The sequence below is a fragment of the Porites lutea genome, chromosome 11 (genome assembly GCF_958299795.1).
Source record: "Porites lutea chromosome 11, jaPorLute2.1, whole genome shotgun sequence".
Taxonomy (NCBI): Eukaryota; Metazoa; Cnidaria; class Anthozoa; order Scleractinia; family Poritidae; genus Porites; species Porites lutea.
In genome coordinates, this window is record NC_133211.1 from 11,979,276 (window position 1) to 11,992,836 (window position 13,561).

Here is a 13,561-nt window from a genome sequence, read left to right on the forward strand (position 1 = left end):
CCCTATCTGTTGACTGCCAGAGTGTTTTCCATCTACTTAGTACCTAATTTCCAAAGGATTTGAGAAATGGAATATCTTTCTCCCAGAACAGCATGCCTTCTACTTCATCATCCTGCTGCAGTGCCTTATTTACTATAATCGATGGCACGACATAGAGCAGATGGCTGGCGTGGTGATGTTCGTCAGAAAATCGACCTTGCATTTGGATGATTAAGGAATCAAGAAAAGGAATAGCTACAGTCTTCTTGTAACGATCGATTGGACTGGAACTAACATTATAACAAATAATATTATTTTGGGCATGAAAAAGGGATAGCCAGACAAGTTTGAAAACTTCCCAAAGGGGGGGTTGCAACCCCCTCAACCCTCCCCCTGGATCCGCCTCTGCTTGGAGACCCAGGGGCGACAAGTCACATCGGGATAAACAGCAGCAAAAGTTTTCAAGAATGAGCAAGGGAGCCCCAGGGACTGTTCTCTGTACCTTTCTAGCTCCTGCTGGAGGGCTTTCTTCGAGAAGAGTTTTCAGTGAAAATGGGGCCCACAAAATCCCATAATTTAGCATGTTAACAAAACGAAGGGTAAGTTTTCTGTATAACCCCATACATTTATCATGCATGCATGTTTTAACTCTATTCATATAAAATATTTGTGAGAAAAGGAATGAAATTGTTGCATGATTTCCATTAATCCCCTATAATTATTATATGGAATTATAATGGAAATCTTGCCAAATGGAAAATGCACCAACCGAAGAAATCAGACTGGACTGAACGAAAGAAAGTTCTTAAATACCATAGTACTTCTAGGCTTGTCAATGCAACTCTGCAAGTCTTATACTCTATCAGTTTCTTTCTACCCTTTTGTGTCACTGAGAAGAAATAATTATTCAGCAACAAATGTACAAACTTTACAGGGCGAAGAATTTTCTCCTGCACATGCATGATAAGTGTGCTGACCAGGCGTAAGTAACCACGCACTTGATTTGGCGCAACGTTTTATTGTTTTTAATTATGTAAAGTTCTATTAAGAGAAAATTGTTTTGTCTGTGTCCGGCTTCAAAAACTTTCCTACACAAACCAGACAGGTACGCTGAACAGTCGAGTTTGCAGGTAAACTCCTCCTGGAGTTTGGGTGGTTTGCATTGGGTGTGAGAGGGCAATGGCAAAGTGATGTGGCCGAGTTTAGTCAACAAATTTTGTGTTATCGATTTTGAGCATATTCTAACAGTGTTGAGAAATACCTACAAATTATTTTTATAGATCTCTGTTTCTATTGGTTGCTTATTTAAAAGAATAGTAAAGGAAGTGAAGAAAGTAAATGAATATTAATAAGCAGTCACCCTCTTCAACAGGCCAATAGCTCAATGTGGTTGGCTTGTTTGCAAAGAATAATATTATGAGGTGTCCTTAAAAACTGCTTTACCCATAGTATTAACAATGCACCAAAAAGACACGATACTGAAAGTGGGCATGTAATATACAGTAAAAGCTTGGTAAAAAGTTCCTGTTTGCATTACTGGGAATGTGCATCAGCACACAGGAGGGTTGCATTACATTGCATTACTGGGAATATGCAATTGGCAGAGGGTGTAATAAAAAAGCTAACAAATGTTTTACTTTTGTTTTGTTTCCCGTGAAAATAGCCAGGATCATGCTCATAGAAGCTGTCAAGGGAAAATCCCTGGCCCTCAGTCACAGCCCTGTAATTTATGACAAATAATGGTTAAAAGAATTTTTTCCACAAATTAATTTGTCACAGCAAAATATTTTGAAAATTAATAGAGAATCAAAGACTACATGCATGATGGTAGTGATTATTAGTCTTTACTACATTGTTCTTTCATGTAAATACATATATTATATACAAAACTACCACTGATAAAAGGGCATAGTTCACAGAATCTACTCACTCAAAGGGCCCCACCACAAAACAACACCTGTTAGCCTGCATAGCTGGTGGGATTCTTGTGCCTGGGGTACTTTCCCGGGCGGTAGAATCGCCATGCAAAGTGACTTGTACCCACTCTTCTCGCGGCTCCATAATAATTTGCCAAAACAGCACTCCCATGCTAATCCCACCAGTTATGCAGGCTAATCATCTGTTAACAGTCTTCATATTGTATCCTTAACATGTGAGTAGTATACAAACAGTATTCATGATTAGTAACCTTTGTGCCCTATATTTTACGGGGGTGGGGGTGGGAGGGAGGCATAGACCTAAGTAACCTTGAAAACACAACGTTTGAGCCAAACAAAAAAACCAGCATTTGATCAAATTTTGACCCTTTTCATTTCAGTGTGAAATGATCCTTTTGTTGGAATATGTTCCAAGGACTTAAGCCAACTGAAAGTGGGAAAAAATAGACTGTATTTTTCTCTGAAATGTCCCTGTAGACAATAGAGACCTTTTGATTTTGAGTATCAATACTAACAGTAGATCAAGTATGGGTGTGACTTTAAAATTTCAAGCAAGTCACATCCTCAGTATTCTCATGCTTTCAGGTTGCACACCAGCAAATAGAAGAGATATTGATTGAGGGAGATTGTGTAACATTGATAATCTTAAGCATTCAAACTTAATTGTGCTTGCATTCCACTATAAAGACTCCTAACACCTTTTATTATCATAACAGGCCTCAATGATACCATACATTTAGGTGGCGATGTGCAATGGAGAGTAAGAAAAACAATTATAGAAGGATTGTAATCAATCCTGCTAATCAAACAGGGAGTTGGGGCTAGTTGAAATGACTTGTGGGCTAGTACATACTAGCTACAGCTTGCCCAAATGGCAGGCTGTAAAACTGACTTTCTTTGCACCCTGGGGCCTGATAATGTTCACAGAAAACAAAAGAATTTCCCAACTGCTTGATTTCCTGCCCACTAAATGTATTATCAGCAACGTGACATCTTAGTGACAGCCCAGCAATGAACAACAAAGTCATAACCTCTTATACAACTGAACCTCTCATAAGCAAACTCCCAAAAAACCAAGATCTAGGAGCTGCTTACTGCATGAGGTCTCTTCCTTGAATAGACTGCAATTTCAAAATAAAAACATGACTGGCCCTTGCATGGCTTTGGCTTGTCTAATACATAGAGTGAAGTTGGTATATTGTACTGTCCTATTTAAGGAAAGGAAAAAACTCGGTATGCTCTTATCAGTGATTGTATTGGTGTTGCATTCTTCCAGTTAACACTGGTAGGGGAGTAAGGTTGTTGTCTCAACTGGCCACTTTTGGGAGGTTTAAAACTTAAATGTGAAAACCTAAACACCAAAAAGAGAGTGCAGTCACTGGACATTTGCCTGCAGGAAATTATTACAAGAAGTTTGACTCCAGGATTATTATTTTACACCCTGGAGAGACAAAATACTACTACATGCTATTTACTATCTTACAAGGAAAAAATATCTTCTCATGCTTGTTATGTATTACTGGTTTGAGATAATGCAGGTGATGAACTAGGATGATGATTGCTGTTGCTTGATGTGCTCTTCTTCTTGAGGTGAAATTTTCCCTTGATAAGTGAGGATATGTATATGCGGACTTTGGTGTTGTCAGTTTTCTTGATCCAGATCTAGTGAGTTAAAACATTAAACTTGTTAAATAGGTGAAATTGCTCTAATTTCACTAAAACATAAGGCAAGGTTTAAACAAAAGAACGATTCAGCTTATAACACTTCTCTTATTTGAATTCACCCCCCACCCCCCCCCCCCCCAAAATGAAGAAGGTAATTCACTACCCCAGTTGCAAAAAGACCCACTAGCCTCAGGCTATCGGACATGACTTTCCTTGCACACTCCAAACATAACTCATTTGCAAATTCTGCACAGGACTGTTAAAAAAATGCCTCACCTCTGACTGACCAATGGAATGAAGGACACCACTGAAAAAGAAGAATACTTTACTTAAGGTGTGGCTTATATATAGAAAAAATACCAACACGAGCTATTGGGCACCTCTGCCCATGTTAATCAAAATACTTAAAAATAAGAGCAGTATGTAATCACTGCATTTTCTCTAAATCAATACAGTCCCAATATTCACCTGTATCTCCCATTTTCTCTTGTCTCCACAACTACTCCAGTTCCTTTGTGAAACCTGGTGAGAAAAAAGTAATAATAGTGATTCTAAACATGTTGTACCAGCTAGAGAGACAATAAAATTTGATGATTATGTTTTTCTTGAGAATATGAACTTGCCATTTTTTGTCATAAAACAGCTTCCCATCTTCAGATCTGACTTCAATTGGGTACGAGATCTCTGAATGAGAACCATTCCCTAGAAAGATTTACAAGTACGTACTATGTAACCATTTCAAAGGATCAAATTAGTGCAACCTAAGCTATTTAGTAATCAATCGGCTGTTGACAAATGAAATAGTAAGAAATCATACCTGATTTGATTCGGTTATTCCCAGTTTTACTCTCTGATCGAGACTGAGATGAGGATATCTACCAAAAAAACAACTTTGTGACTTTAGAGTCAGAGATTACCATTGAGGTGTCATCACTAGATTAAAAACGTTTTAACACTACACAGGCCTTTACAGCTAGCCTTTGTTAACACATTCACACAACAGAAACCCTTACGTAAATACCTAGCAAAAAGGGGGAAAAAAGGGAAAGAAAAGCTAACCAAGTGGGGAGGAGAGATAGTGAAAGGTTTAAGTAAAAGGGACAGAGTCACTTTCTAATTTGTCTTCCAAAATGCCCAAACTTTTCCAAGTTGAATGGAGGCATCAGGGACATAAGCTAAAATATTGCTCAAATTAGTCAGATGGTGATCAGAAAATGGTGCAACTAGCTTCAAACTGGGTTGTTGGCTACACGCAAATGGGTTAAGGTAGTCTAATAGCTATGGTTATGAAGTGAGCTACAGTTTGAAACACACATTGTTCTAAGTGCCGCCAAAGGGTACCTGGCGGTTGAGTGTAGAGAGAGCTCACATACCTCACCAGGGAGGGAAACAAGTTTGTTGAGTGCCTTTAAGTCCTCCATGATGTCTTCTTCATCAAGCATGTAATTTATCTGGGGTGGAATCAGTTAAGGCCATTTAATATCAAAAACAAAGCAATAATTTTATTTTGCTTTGAACACAATACTTTGTCTAGTTTTGTGATGATTGAAAAGGATATGAGAGGTTTTTCTCCTTTTCTCCGGAGCAGGAAGGGGATCATTTGGCCTTCTTCTCAGCTTTCGTGTAACAGCAGGTTTCACTTCTACTGAGTCTACAACAAAGAATTTGAATATATCAGTTTAAAACCACACTACTGAATCCTGTTTTGGCCATATGGCCGAATTATAAAAATAGTCAGGTAATAATATTGATGTTACAGTCAACTCTCTCATGGTGACCACTTCTTGTAAGGGACCACCTCCTACAAGCCACCACTTGTAAATAACTGTTCAGTCAAAGTGCTTTTTTTAAAACTCTCTTGTAATAGACCACATCTATTTTCTCACACAGTCTCGACCACTTTTTAGGCCAGACATTTGACATATTCTTTTGTTTTCTGTTTCTTGTAAGCGACCACTCATCATGATCGAACGTATGATTGTAAGAGAAACATTCTTAAGATCTTTTCCTGTATGTAGGTAAAAAAGTGTATTGTTATGTTGATCCAATATGATATGTACAAAGTTTCAACAATAATTCTAAGTGCTATTTGATGAGAAACATTATTGCTAGTAGTCTATAACCCTAATTTCAGCTTGTAAGGTAACAACTTTATGTAATTACGTTACTCAGTTCACTTTGAGCATATTTTCTTGATTTTTCCTGTACACAACCACCTCCTGTGAAGGACTACTTTGTCATGTGCCAAGGGTAGTCACTTACAATAGAGTTGACTGTATTATATGGCTGGCCCTGGCAGCTGGCAAGATGGGACAATCTGAACAAAAATATACTTTGATACTAACCTCCAGTAAGCTCCATTGATATCCTTTCAGACTCTATCACCTTTTTCTTCTCTTGCAGTTCATTCAGGAGAGTTTCCTTCAGTTCAACTTTCTTTTGCTATAGAAATCAGAAGGAAACAACTGTTCAATTGTCAAACCTTGACATAAATTTTCGCAAGCAAAATTAATCCACAGGTCTGTCGTCAAATGGCGCGAGTATCACCGAAATAAAAGAATTGCATTAACTCTGATCTGCTAGTACGCAAGACTCACGCAAAGCTCTAAACCGGTCAAGAACAGGAAAAAACCTGTTTTTTAATTTATTGGTCCAGATTTCAGGACAGATTTGAACGGTTGTCAGCAGAGGCTACTTTTTGCACAAAAGCTCACACAGCGAATATGTAGCCTCTGCTCACAGGGTAGAGCTAAGGAAAATAACTGAAACAAATCATTTAAATTACCCCGTAGGAGCTGAAAATCCCAACTGGCTGCAAGTGAAACAGTTGATTATTTATAAGCATGACCAGCAAGTATAAGGAATTACTGATCACTAGACAATCCAAGCTAGCAACAGAGCAGTTCTTGAAACCCAAACTTTCAGAATGGTAACTTTACTGCCTTCAAGTAAGTTGAACCCCTTTACCAGCTAATATGCTTTACTTTGATGTTTTACTGTGAAGGAAAAAGATTAACTGACCTCATATTCCTGCTGTGCTGCCTTTTGTTCTCGAACATATTCTTTCTCGATCAGCTCAATCTAGGGTAAAAGTCAAATATAAAACATTACAAAATTTGAAATATCTAATACACTGAAGGCATAATTTTGTTTGCAATTAGTGGTAAATAACTTCCATGTGTACAAAACACAGTACTGCCACGCCATTACCCCCCACCAATACCACCCATTATCAAAGTACCATATTAAATCACTAAAACATACAATGTAGTCATAACCATATAATAAAGATGCCTCTGTTCAAATACTAACCTCATACTTTCGGCATATTTCTGCAAATGAAAACAGAATAGTCAGATTAATCCACCACAAGTAGCTTTGCTTCCACGTTTCAATTAATTTGGTTCAATTTGTGCATACCTTTCCCAGGGTGCCCTTAGTGAGTTATAATATTGTAAAATCAGAATCCAGAACGCTTTAAATTGTGCATTTTTGATTGAAGAGCAAAGACGATTGCAGTACGTTTGCCATTTTGTGTTTCCTGGAAAAATGCTGTCCTTCAGCCACCCATTGAGAATTTCCAAATAAGGCAAACCATGTGTGACATGCTCTTTGTCAGGTTCTCAAACATGGCAGTGAACGACCAAGCAACTGTGAATCCTCCTGTCCCTGTTACTATTCTCAAATTAAAGGTTAAGGGTTGCATGTTGTTTACATTACGCATTTTGTTATAAGAATTAAGAAACATTTACAAAATAGAATCGCAAGGAATATGAATTGTTACACCCCTATTCATGGTTAAGTTAAACAGCTGCAGGTCTTTATCAAAACACTTTGTTTATGCATGATGGGGGGATCACCTTTTCTCTCACCCTTACCCAACAACAATGCATTTGTCAATGAATGGATTAGCCTGAATTAATTGGATGAAATTCAGGCTATGAATGGATGGCCTTTGTTTTAATACATAATAACTTAAGCCATAACTTATGCATGTGGAATGGGCAAAAGGATACCCCTACTCATTTGTAGCTAACATCACACAATCCAAGAATCAGATTGCTTGTGAGTGCGGCAAAGTATACATTGGCAAACGGGAAGGTACATGCATGAACAGATTAAGGGGCACAATAGGGATACCATAAATTACCTAATAAATGCCTGGGGTGTCTATTTAATTTTAGAGGTCCAAGAGGGGCATTTAATTGATAGCAGGCATTTAAAGAGAAGGGGAGTATATTTTCATAACTGTAACAAGCTCAACCAAACCAATAAACTTTCAGCAAAAATATCAAGTGAGTTTAAAAATAGCGGAAAATTCACTCCATCAACTGATATCTCTCCGCTGTCTAGAGATCCATATCTCTCTTTGTAATTGCCACATTGCCGTCAGAATCCTCGTTCAGGGTTATTGTTGTTGCCATCGTTAGTCTATCCTTACTTTCAACTCGACATTGCACAAGATGAACTTCTCAAAGCCTTTTTAATCAAGCAAGAAACAGAATGAATTGAAAGATTTTGCTTATTCCTAGTATTTTGGAATAATTCACATAGACAGGCGGCATTTATTTGGAAGTGGGCATTTATTAGGTCATTTACATTAAATGGCCTTCAAGAACTCAAACTTCAGCCATTTCTGAAAATGTCAATAAGACCGCGCATTATCCGTTCTGGGACGAGGTTAAGTTTATTGACCAAGATTCTCACTGGTATTCTCGTAGAGTTAAAGAGGCTATTCACATAAGACTTCACCCTAACAACATCAACAGGGACAGTGGAATTGAGATTCCTGACGCATGGATGCTGACGATCAGACGGCATAGCATCCAATCATTACCACAACGGACCACTGAGGGAATAGTTTCCTCTTCTAATAAAGCCAACAATGCTTTGGATCGAAACCCACCAACAATCATACATCAATCACTAACAAACATGGTGGTACAATAGTTCTACTCAGTAAATCGACACTATGGCCTGATGAAGACCTGCAGTACACGGTCGAAACATGGTGATCAATGTCTATGTCACAATCGTGACACAAACGATTAACGAAACCCTTTATACACATCATCCACCAAGAACAATATCTTTCATGACAATGATGACCTTTTAACATATTATTAGCTATGACTTGCGCTTGTGGGATGGGGATGGTGAATTTAAAAAGTGACTTAATAATAATCTTTCACTAAGATGGAAAACCTTTTTATCAACAACCGCTAAAAAAGTCTCACTAGTTTTACCAGTACTCTTAAAAGGAAATTTTTCATTCCAAGCACACCAGGTTACCTGGTATACAAGGAAGTCAAGCTACATATACTTTACCTGCAATGAGAAGTCTCTCACTTCTTAACATGTCCAGTTTATTCATCCTTTTAGTGTACTCAGGATGCTTTCCTAATTTACAACAAAAAAGAAATCAATAATTTGACAAAACAGGGTTTCACCAGGGTTGTGCTCTAACTCTACCCAGTGGCCCCTGGCACCTTACTTTGGCTCTTGGCTGATAAGGAGGTCTTAGTCACTTTCATAAAAATCATCAGCTAGGCACCCTGAATTTTACAGAGAACAGCATTGTTCCACTGAGAACATTAGGGAGCTTAAGCAACAATGACAGTGATGGCTACGAAAACGTCACGTAAAAAGTGAAGTCACGATGCTTTTAACTTTATTGTGCTCATTCCATCTCATTTAATTCGTCAAGTTGGCAATTATTTCTGGAGTTGAATTCTAAAACATGTAAATTCAAAGGTCAAGAAAAGACAGAGAAAGTCGTCTTGTGTTCATGTCCTCCGCAAAACGTGAAATTAGGCTTTTTCACAATGTAGTCGTACAGTGACAACAAAGAAATGTACAAAAAAGCGTGATGCACGTGCATAGATGTTGTTTTGCTAATCTTGACCTACTGCTTTCTTGCCGTTCTCCTTGATGTCGCCATCGTTGTTTCTTAAGCTCCCTATTAGCAGCTACAAAGGAAACTCAATATAATTAATCTCTATATAACAAGATATAAAGAAAGATATTCTTCTTTGTCCCAGTAACAGTAAAATATGTTAAAAAGAACCTTGATATGATGAAGCCTTGTTATAGCAAACATATTTTGCCAGTCCTTTGGCCATTCATCATATCAAGGTTCCACTGTATAATGCAATAATCCCTCTATGTTTAAAAAAGAGTTGACCTTTGAGATCTCAGTGCAGGATTAGCTTAAATAACAAAGACAAAAAGCAATGATCACCAAGTGTACACACATGTGCACTTAAGGCAGTGATAACTGAAGACATTGGCTCAAGATAAATCTTGAAAAACTTTGCCTAAATTTTGCCTACTTTAAACTTGGTGAAGTGAACATCCATTTCCCTCTTAAAAGTACCTACCACCAATCAAATTCTGTAACTGTTGTTTATAGTCCTGCAGCTTGTCTTGATACATCCTAAGGGAAGTTCAAAATGAGGAAACATTATTATTAAACAACTGAGTCAAAATGAGCCTGCAGCCAGAAGCTGATAATTAACCCTAAACTAAACTGCACCTTGATTTTCTTCAGTGCTATGAGTACTCTAAGAATGAATTAACATTCTGCTATATGTATCACTGACTGTTAGGTGGGTAATAGCACCTCTTTCTTCACTGCTACCTAACCTTAGCTACAGGTATAAGTATGAAAAGTGGGAAGATCAACAAGCTGACCTAATCATGGAAAACTGGACACATTAATAGACATGGTGCCACTTACTGCTCTTTCATTTCTGTAAACTCTTCTTCAAGCTTGGCCATATCAGTCTCACTTGCATCCTCAGTATCTAACAATTGATATGAAATAGTATTACAAATCAATTTTCCTTTGAAGCCTAGGCCATTCACTTATGTGTGATCACTTATGTAGTTAAAAAGAAAAAAAAACACTGTTTTAGAGGTATAATATCACAGAGATGTCACTAAGATTTCAATTTGCTGGGTAAATACATCACGTAGGTGATGTATACAGCTAGGTATTTTTTTTTGGTTCTATTTTTGTTCCATTTTCCAATGAAAAAAGGGTCATGTCATAGAAGCTGGGAGAAAGTTCCGGCCCTCAGCCTTTAATGACAGCCCTAACATATAACATATGCATTAGAACATTATTTACGACATGACCTGCCACAATTATGTCCCAGCATTCCCTGTTTGATTGTCAAAGGACAACCAACAACCTTTTACATTCTGCACTATTGATCCAACACTTTAATATAATAAAATCAAACAACCCTTCCTATGACAAAAGAGAGGGAAAAGACCAACAGTGATTGTTACACAAGAAAAATACATTGATACACCCACCCTTCCAGTGTGTCCACCAACATAATCTGCACGATGTACATTTTGAACCTATCCTAAGAGCTACCTTTCTACAAATAATGGCCATTTTTTTCTTCCAGCAGATACATTTACTCTTGTTTGACCCCTTTAAAATGGCAAAATCTCTACAACAAACCCTCAACTTTGTCCCCAAGAGAGGTTGTGGAAAGGTTTGATTTTATTTGAGGTGGCAAATTGAGCTTAAATGTTATGCCACATTTATTTTCTCTCAAACTGCATTTCCTAGCACGTGAAATTCAAAGAATCTGAGAGTGTCACACACTATGACCAAAAATGCTAAAAAAAAAATGCACACAGGCTGGTCAATGTTAAATTAAATAATAATACCCCATCTAACCACCTCAAGTTCTGAAAGGGTAGGGGACCTACAATGTTATTAAAGAAGGTCATGACATGTGTTGGCGTTTAAAAAAGTTCTCCACAATTTTCATCGTCCGTGATCAGCATCTCTGCATTAATAAAGTCTGCACATTATACAGGGCACAAAGAATGCAGATCTCACAAAAGTGCAAAAATGTAGTCCCATTAAAAACTTTGACGTTCAACTATAACGTATCGACAACTGCTTATGCTAAGAGAATAGACACGAACTCTCGACAGGATGCCTGAGTAAAAAAACTGAGCAGATTTTGTAAATGTACAATGTAAACACAACCTGGATTGACCAGTTGCATGTCAAAATATGAGGGACGATAAGACACCTCATAAAAAGATAAGCCGCTTTTTCCTCACATTAAAATACTAACTGTACCTTCATCTGATTCATTCATCTGAAAAAATCCTCTATCTTCATCGTCGTCGTAAATATCCGACCGATTATCATCAAAACTCGCCTCTCGGTTGAACATTGCCGCCATTTTTTTCAGCCTCCCCGATGACCTCTGTGCGCATGCTTGACTCGACAACACGCTGTCCTCAGAAGAATCACTCCGGGGGCTCACACTTCTTCCAGACTGAAAAAAAAGTTTTAGCTTGAGTCTGGAAGTTTTACACAATTCTTATTTTAAAATTCCAAAGATCCTAATTTTTTTTCATCAAAAATATTGGTCACGCAGCTTTTTAGGTTACTCTCTTGAACAACAGGTACCCGCTAATTTTTTTCTGGCGGCCGGATTTTACCGTTCCCATCTTTGACACGCCAGCACTCTGTGCGTACAGTTTAAAAGCACATAGACACAGCTGATTCTTTCTACTGAAAAATCATTTCACCCAAATTGTAAGACTCCTCGAATGATTTCTGTTATAGGCCCAGCGCCCTCTTAACAATAGCCTCAAACTAAAGAGAAGAATGGATCTGAGCTCAAAACTATAAAACAGGAGGCTTTGAAAAGTAAAATAATATTTTGAAAGGGAAGGTCTCCACGCACAACCTTTCATATTAAAGGACAAGACTGTCCTGTAGTTAGTCGACTGGCTTCTTCCAAGCAAATAGGGCAAAACTTCGGAAAATGACTAAACCGCTTGAACGGCGAAGACATTCGAACAAGAAAAATATATATCTAGATGAAAAGAAACCGTGATGGAAAATAACATACTTTAAATGTTGCAGTATTTTTCTCGAAGCTACAAGTTTAAACGAATCGAGAGACAAGAGCTCGACGCCAAAACTTTTTAACCTATATCCTCAAAGATTTCTCGGGCGTATGCCTTAGAATATTATAAATACTGCCCAGAAGTTTTAAGACTCAGATTAAAACTTTTAGAAAATCCTGCAAGAAAAAGAATTTTAGTTCAGGATAAAGTCGAGCAAGACTAATCGAACAAGCGTCAGGTATAACCCGGTCAATAGAGAAACTAACAGAGAATATGTAAGAGCAAATCTCGTAGAATTTCGAGGAAAATTGCGTGCGATTAAATAAAAACAAATCGATTTTTTTCAAGTAAATTTAACCAAATTCAAACCTTCTTTCTCTTGTTACGAAGATTGCTCTTTCCTTTGACAGAAGCCGTTCCACTCGGTCTTCTTCGTTTTGCTATGCCCATCTTCTTGTGAGATTTCGTCCCTTCGACTCCCTTCAGCTTCGGCATCTTGCTATCATTGGTTAGAACAAAAGGACTTGTGTTTCAGATATTCAAGTATAGACAGAAAAGTTGCCGCAAGAATGAATTCAAGAGCTGAGCTCTGTTGAACTGACTGGTCTTGCTCGCGAGGGAGGTTTGTTGATTGCATTTCCTGTAGCTATTTTTAGCCTGAAAATCGCTGATTGGCTTATTTTTCATATTTTAGTTCCGGTTTTTGGCTTAGTAACCACGCGATCATTTTTCTTTTTGGTGGTCGAGGGAGGCTGGTATTTACTCTTTAGAGGAACATCGAAGTGTGAGTACAGACCAGTACACCAAGATGGTGAGTTTTTAGCAAAGTGTAGCAGTCGTATTATCAGTATTCTCTGTTTTATTTTCGTCCTTAAGGTAGCACTATTGTTCCAGCTATTTAATTTCGTAGAGTCTTATTCTTGGCTTGATGTGCCGTAGCTTATTTTAAAGCTGAACCCCGTCTCCAACATGGCTGCAGACAGTTTCGTTCTCGCTTGCACCAGGAATGCAGTTTTCTTGGCTTTCATGTCGGAGCTTCATCGGTTGGCCAGGATGCAGAACGCACGACTTATGAGTGAATAAAA

The 13,561-nt window shown here is 37.9% G+C and overlaps 1 protein-coding gene across 2 annotated transcripts; it reads right to left on the reverse strand.

Moving 5' to 3' along the window:
* Positions 1-2,403: 2,403 nt before the first annotated feature.
* LOC140952154 (sin3 histone deacetylase corepressor complex component SDS3-like) lies at positions 2,404-13,104 on the reverse strand. Of its 2 annotated transcripts, none has more exons than XM_073401581.1 (15): positions 12,846-13,104; positions 11,695-11,896; positions 10,321-10,387; positions 9,962-10,017; positions 8,910-8,981; positions 6,894-6,913; positions 6,603-6,662; positions 5,927-6,023; positions 5,140-5,232; positions 4,955-5,037; positions 4,399-4,456; positions 4,205-4,283; positions 4,050-4,103; positions 3,858-3,888; positions 2,404-3,578 (listed from the first exon to the last, which is right to left on the reverse strand). In XM_073401581.1, exons 1-15 carry the CDS (start codon positions 12,969-12,971, stop codon positions 3,426-3,428), a joined length of 1,251 nt encoding a protein of 416 aa, XP_073257682.1. In that variant the 5' UTR covers positions 12,972-13,104; the 3' UTR covers positions 2,404-3,425. The 2 variants fall into 2 exon arrangements, 1 of the variants encoding a protein (XP_073257682.1); XR_012167336.1 differs by having other exon boundaries at positions 3,470-3,578; positions 4,923-5,037.
* Between the last annotated feature and the right edge of the window lie 457 nt (positions 13,105-13,561).

Bases quoted from the DNA above. Each gene is read 5' to 3' on its own strand.
- LOC140952154 (XM_073401581.1), bottom strand. From the start codon at position 12,971: ATGCCGAAGCTGAAGGGAGTCGAAGGGACGAAATCTCACAAGAAGATG. The intron at 10,018-10,320 runs GTAAGTGGCACC...AACTTCCCTTAG, and splicing joins TTTACAGAAATGAAAGAGCA to GATGTATCAAGACAAGCTGC. The intron at 3,889-4,049 runs GTGAATATTGGG...CTTCTTTTTCAG, and splicing joins AGAGAAAATGGGAGATACAG to TGGTGTCCTTCATTCCATTG.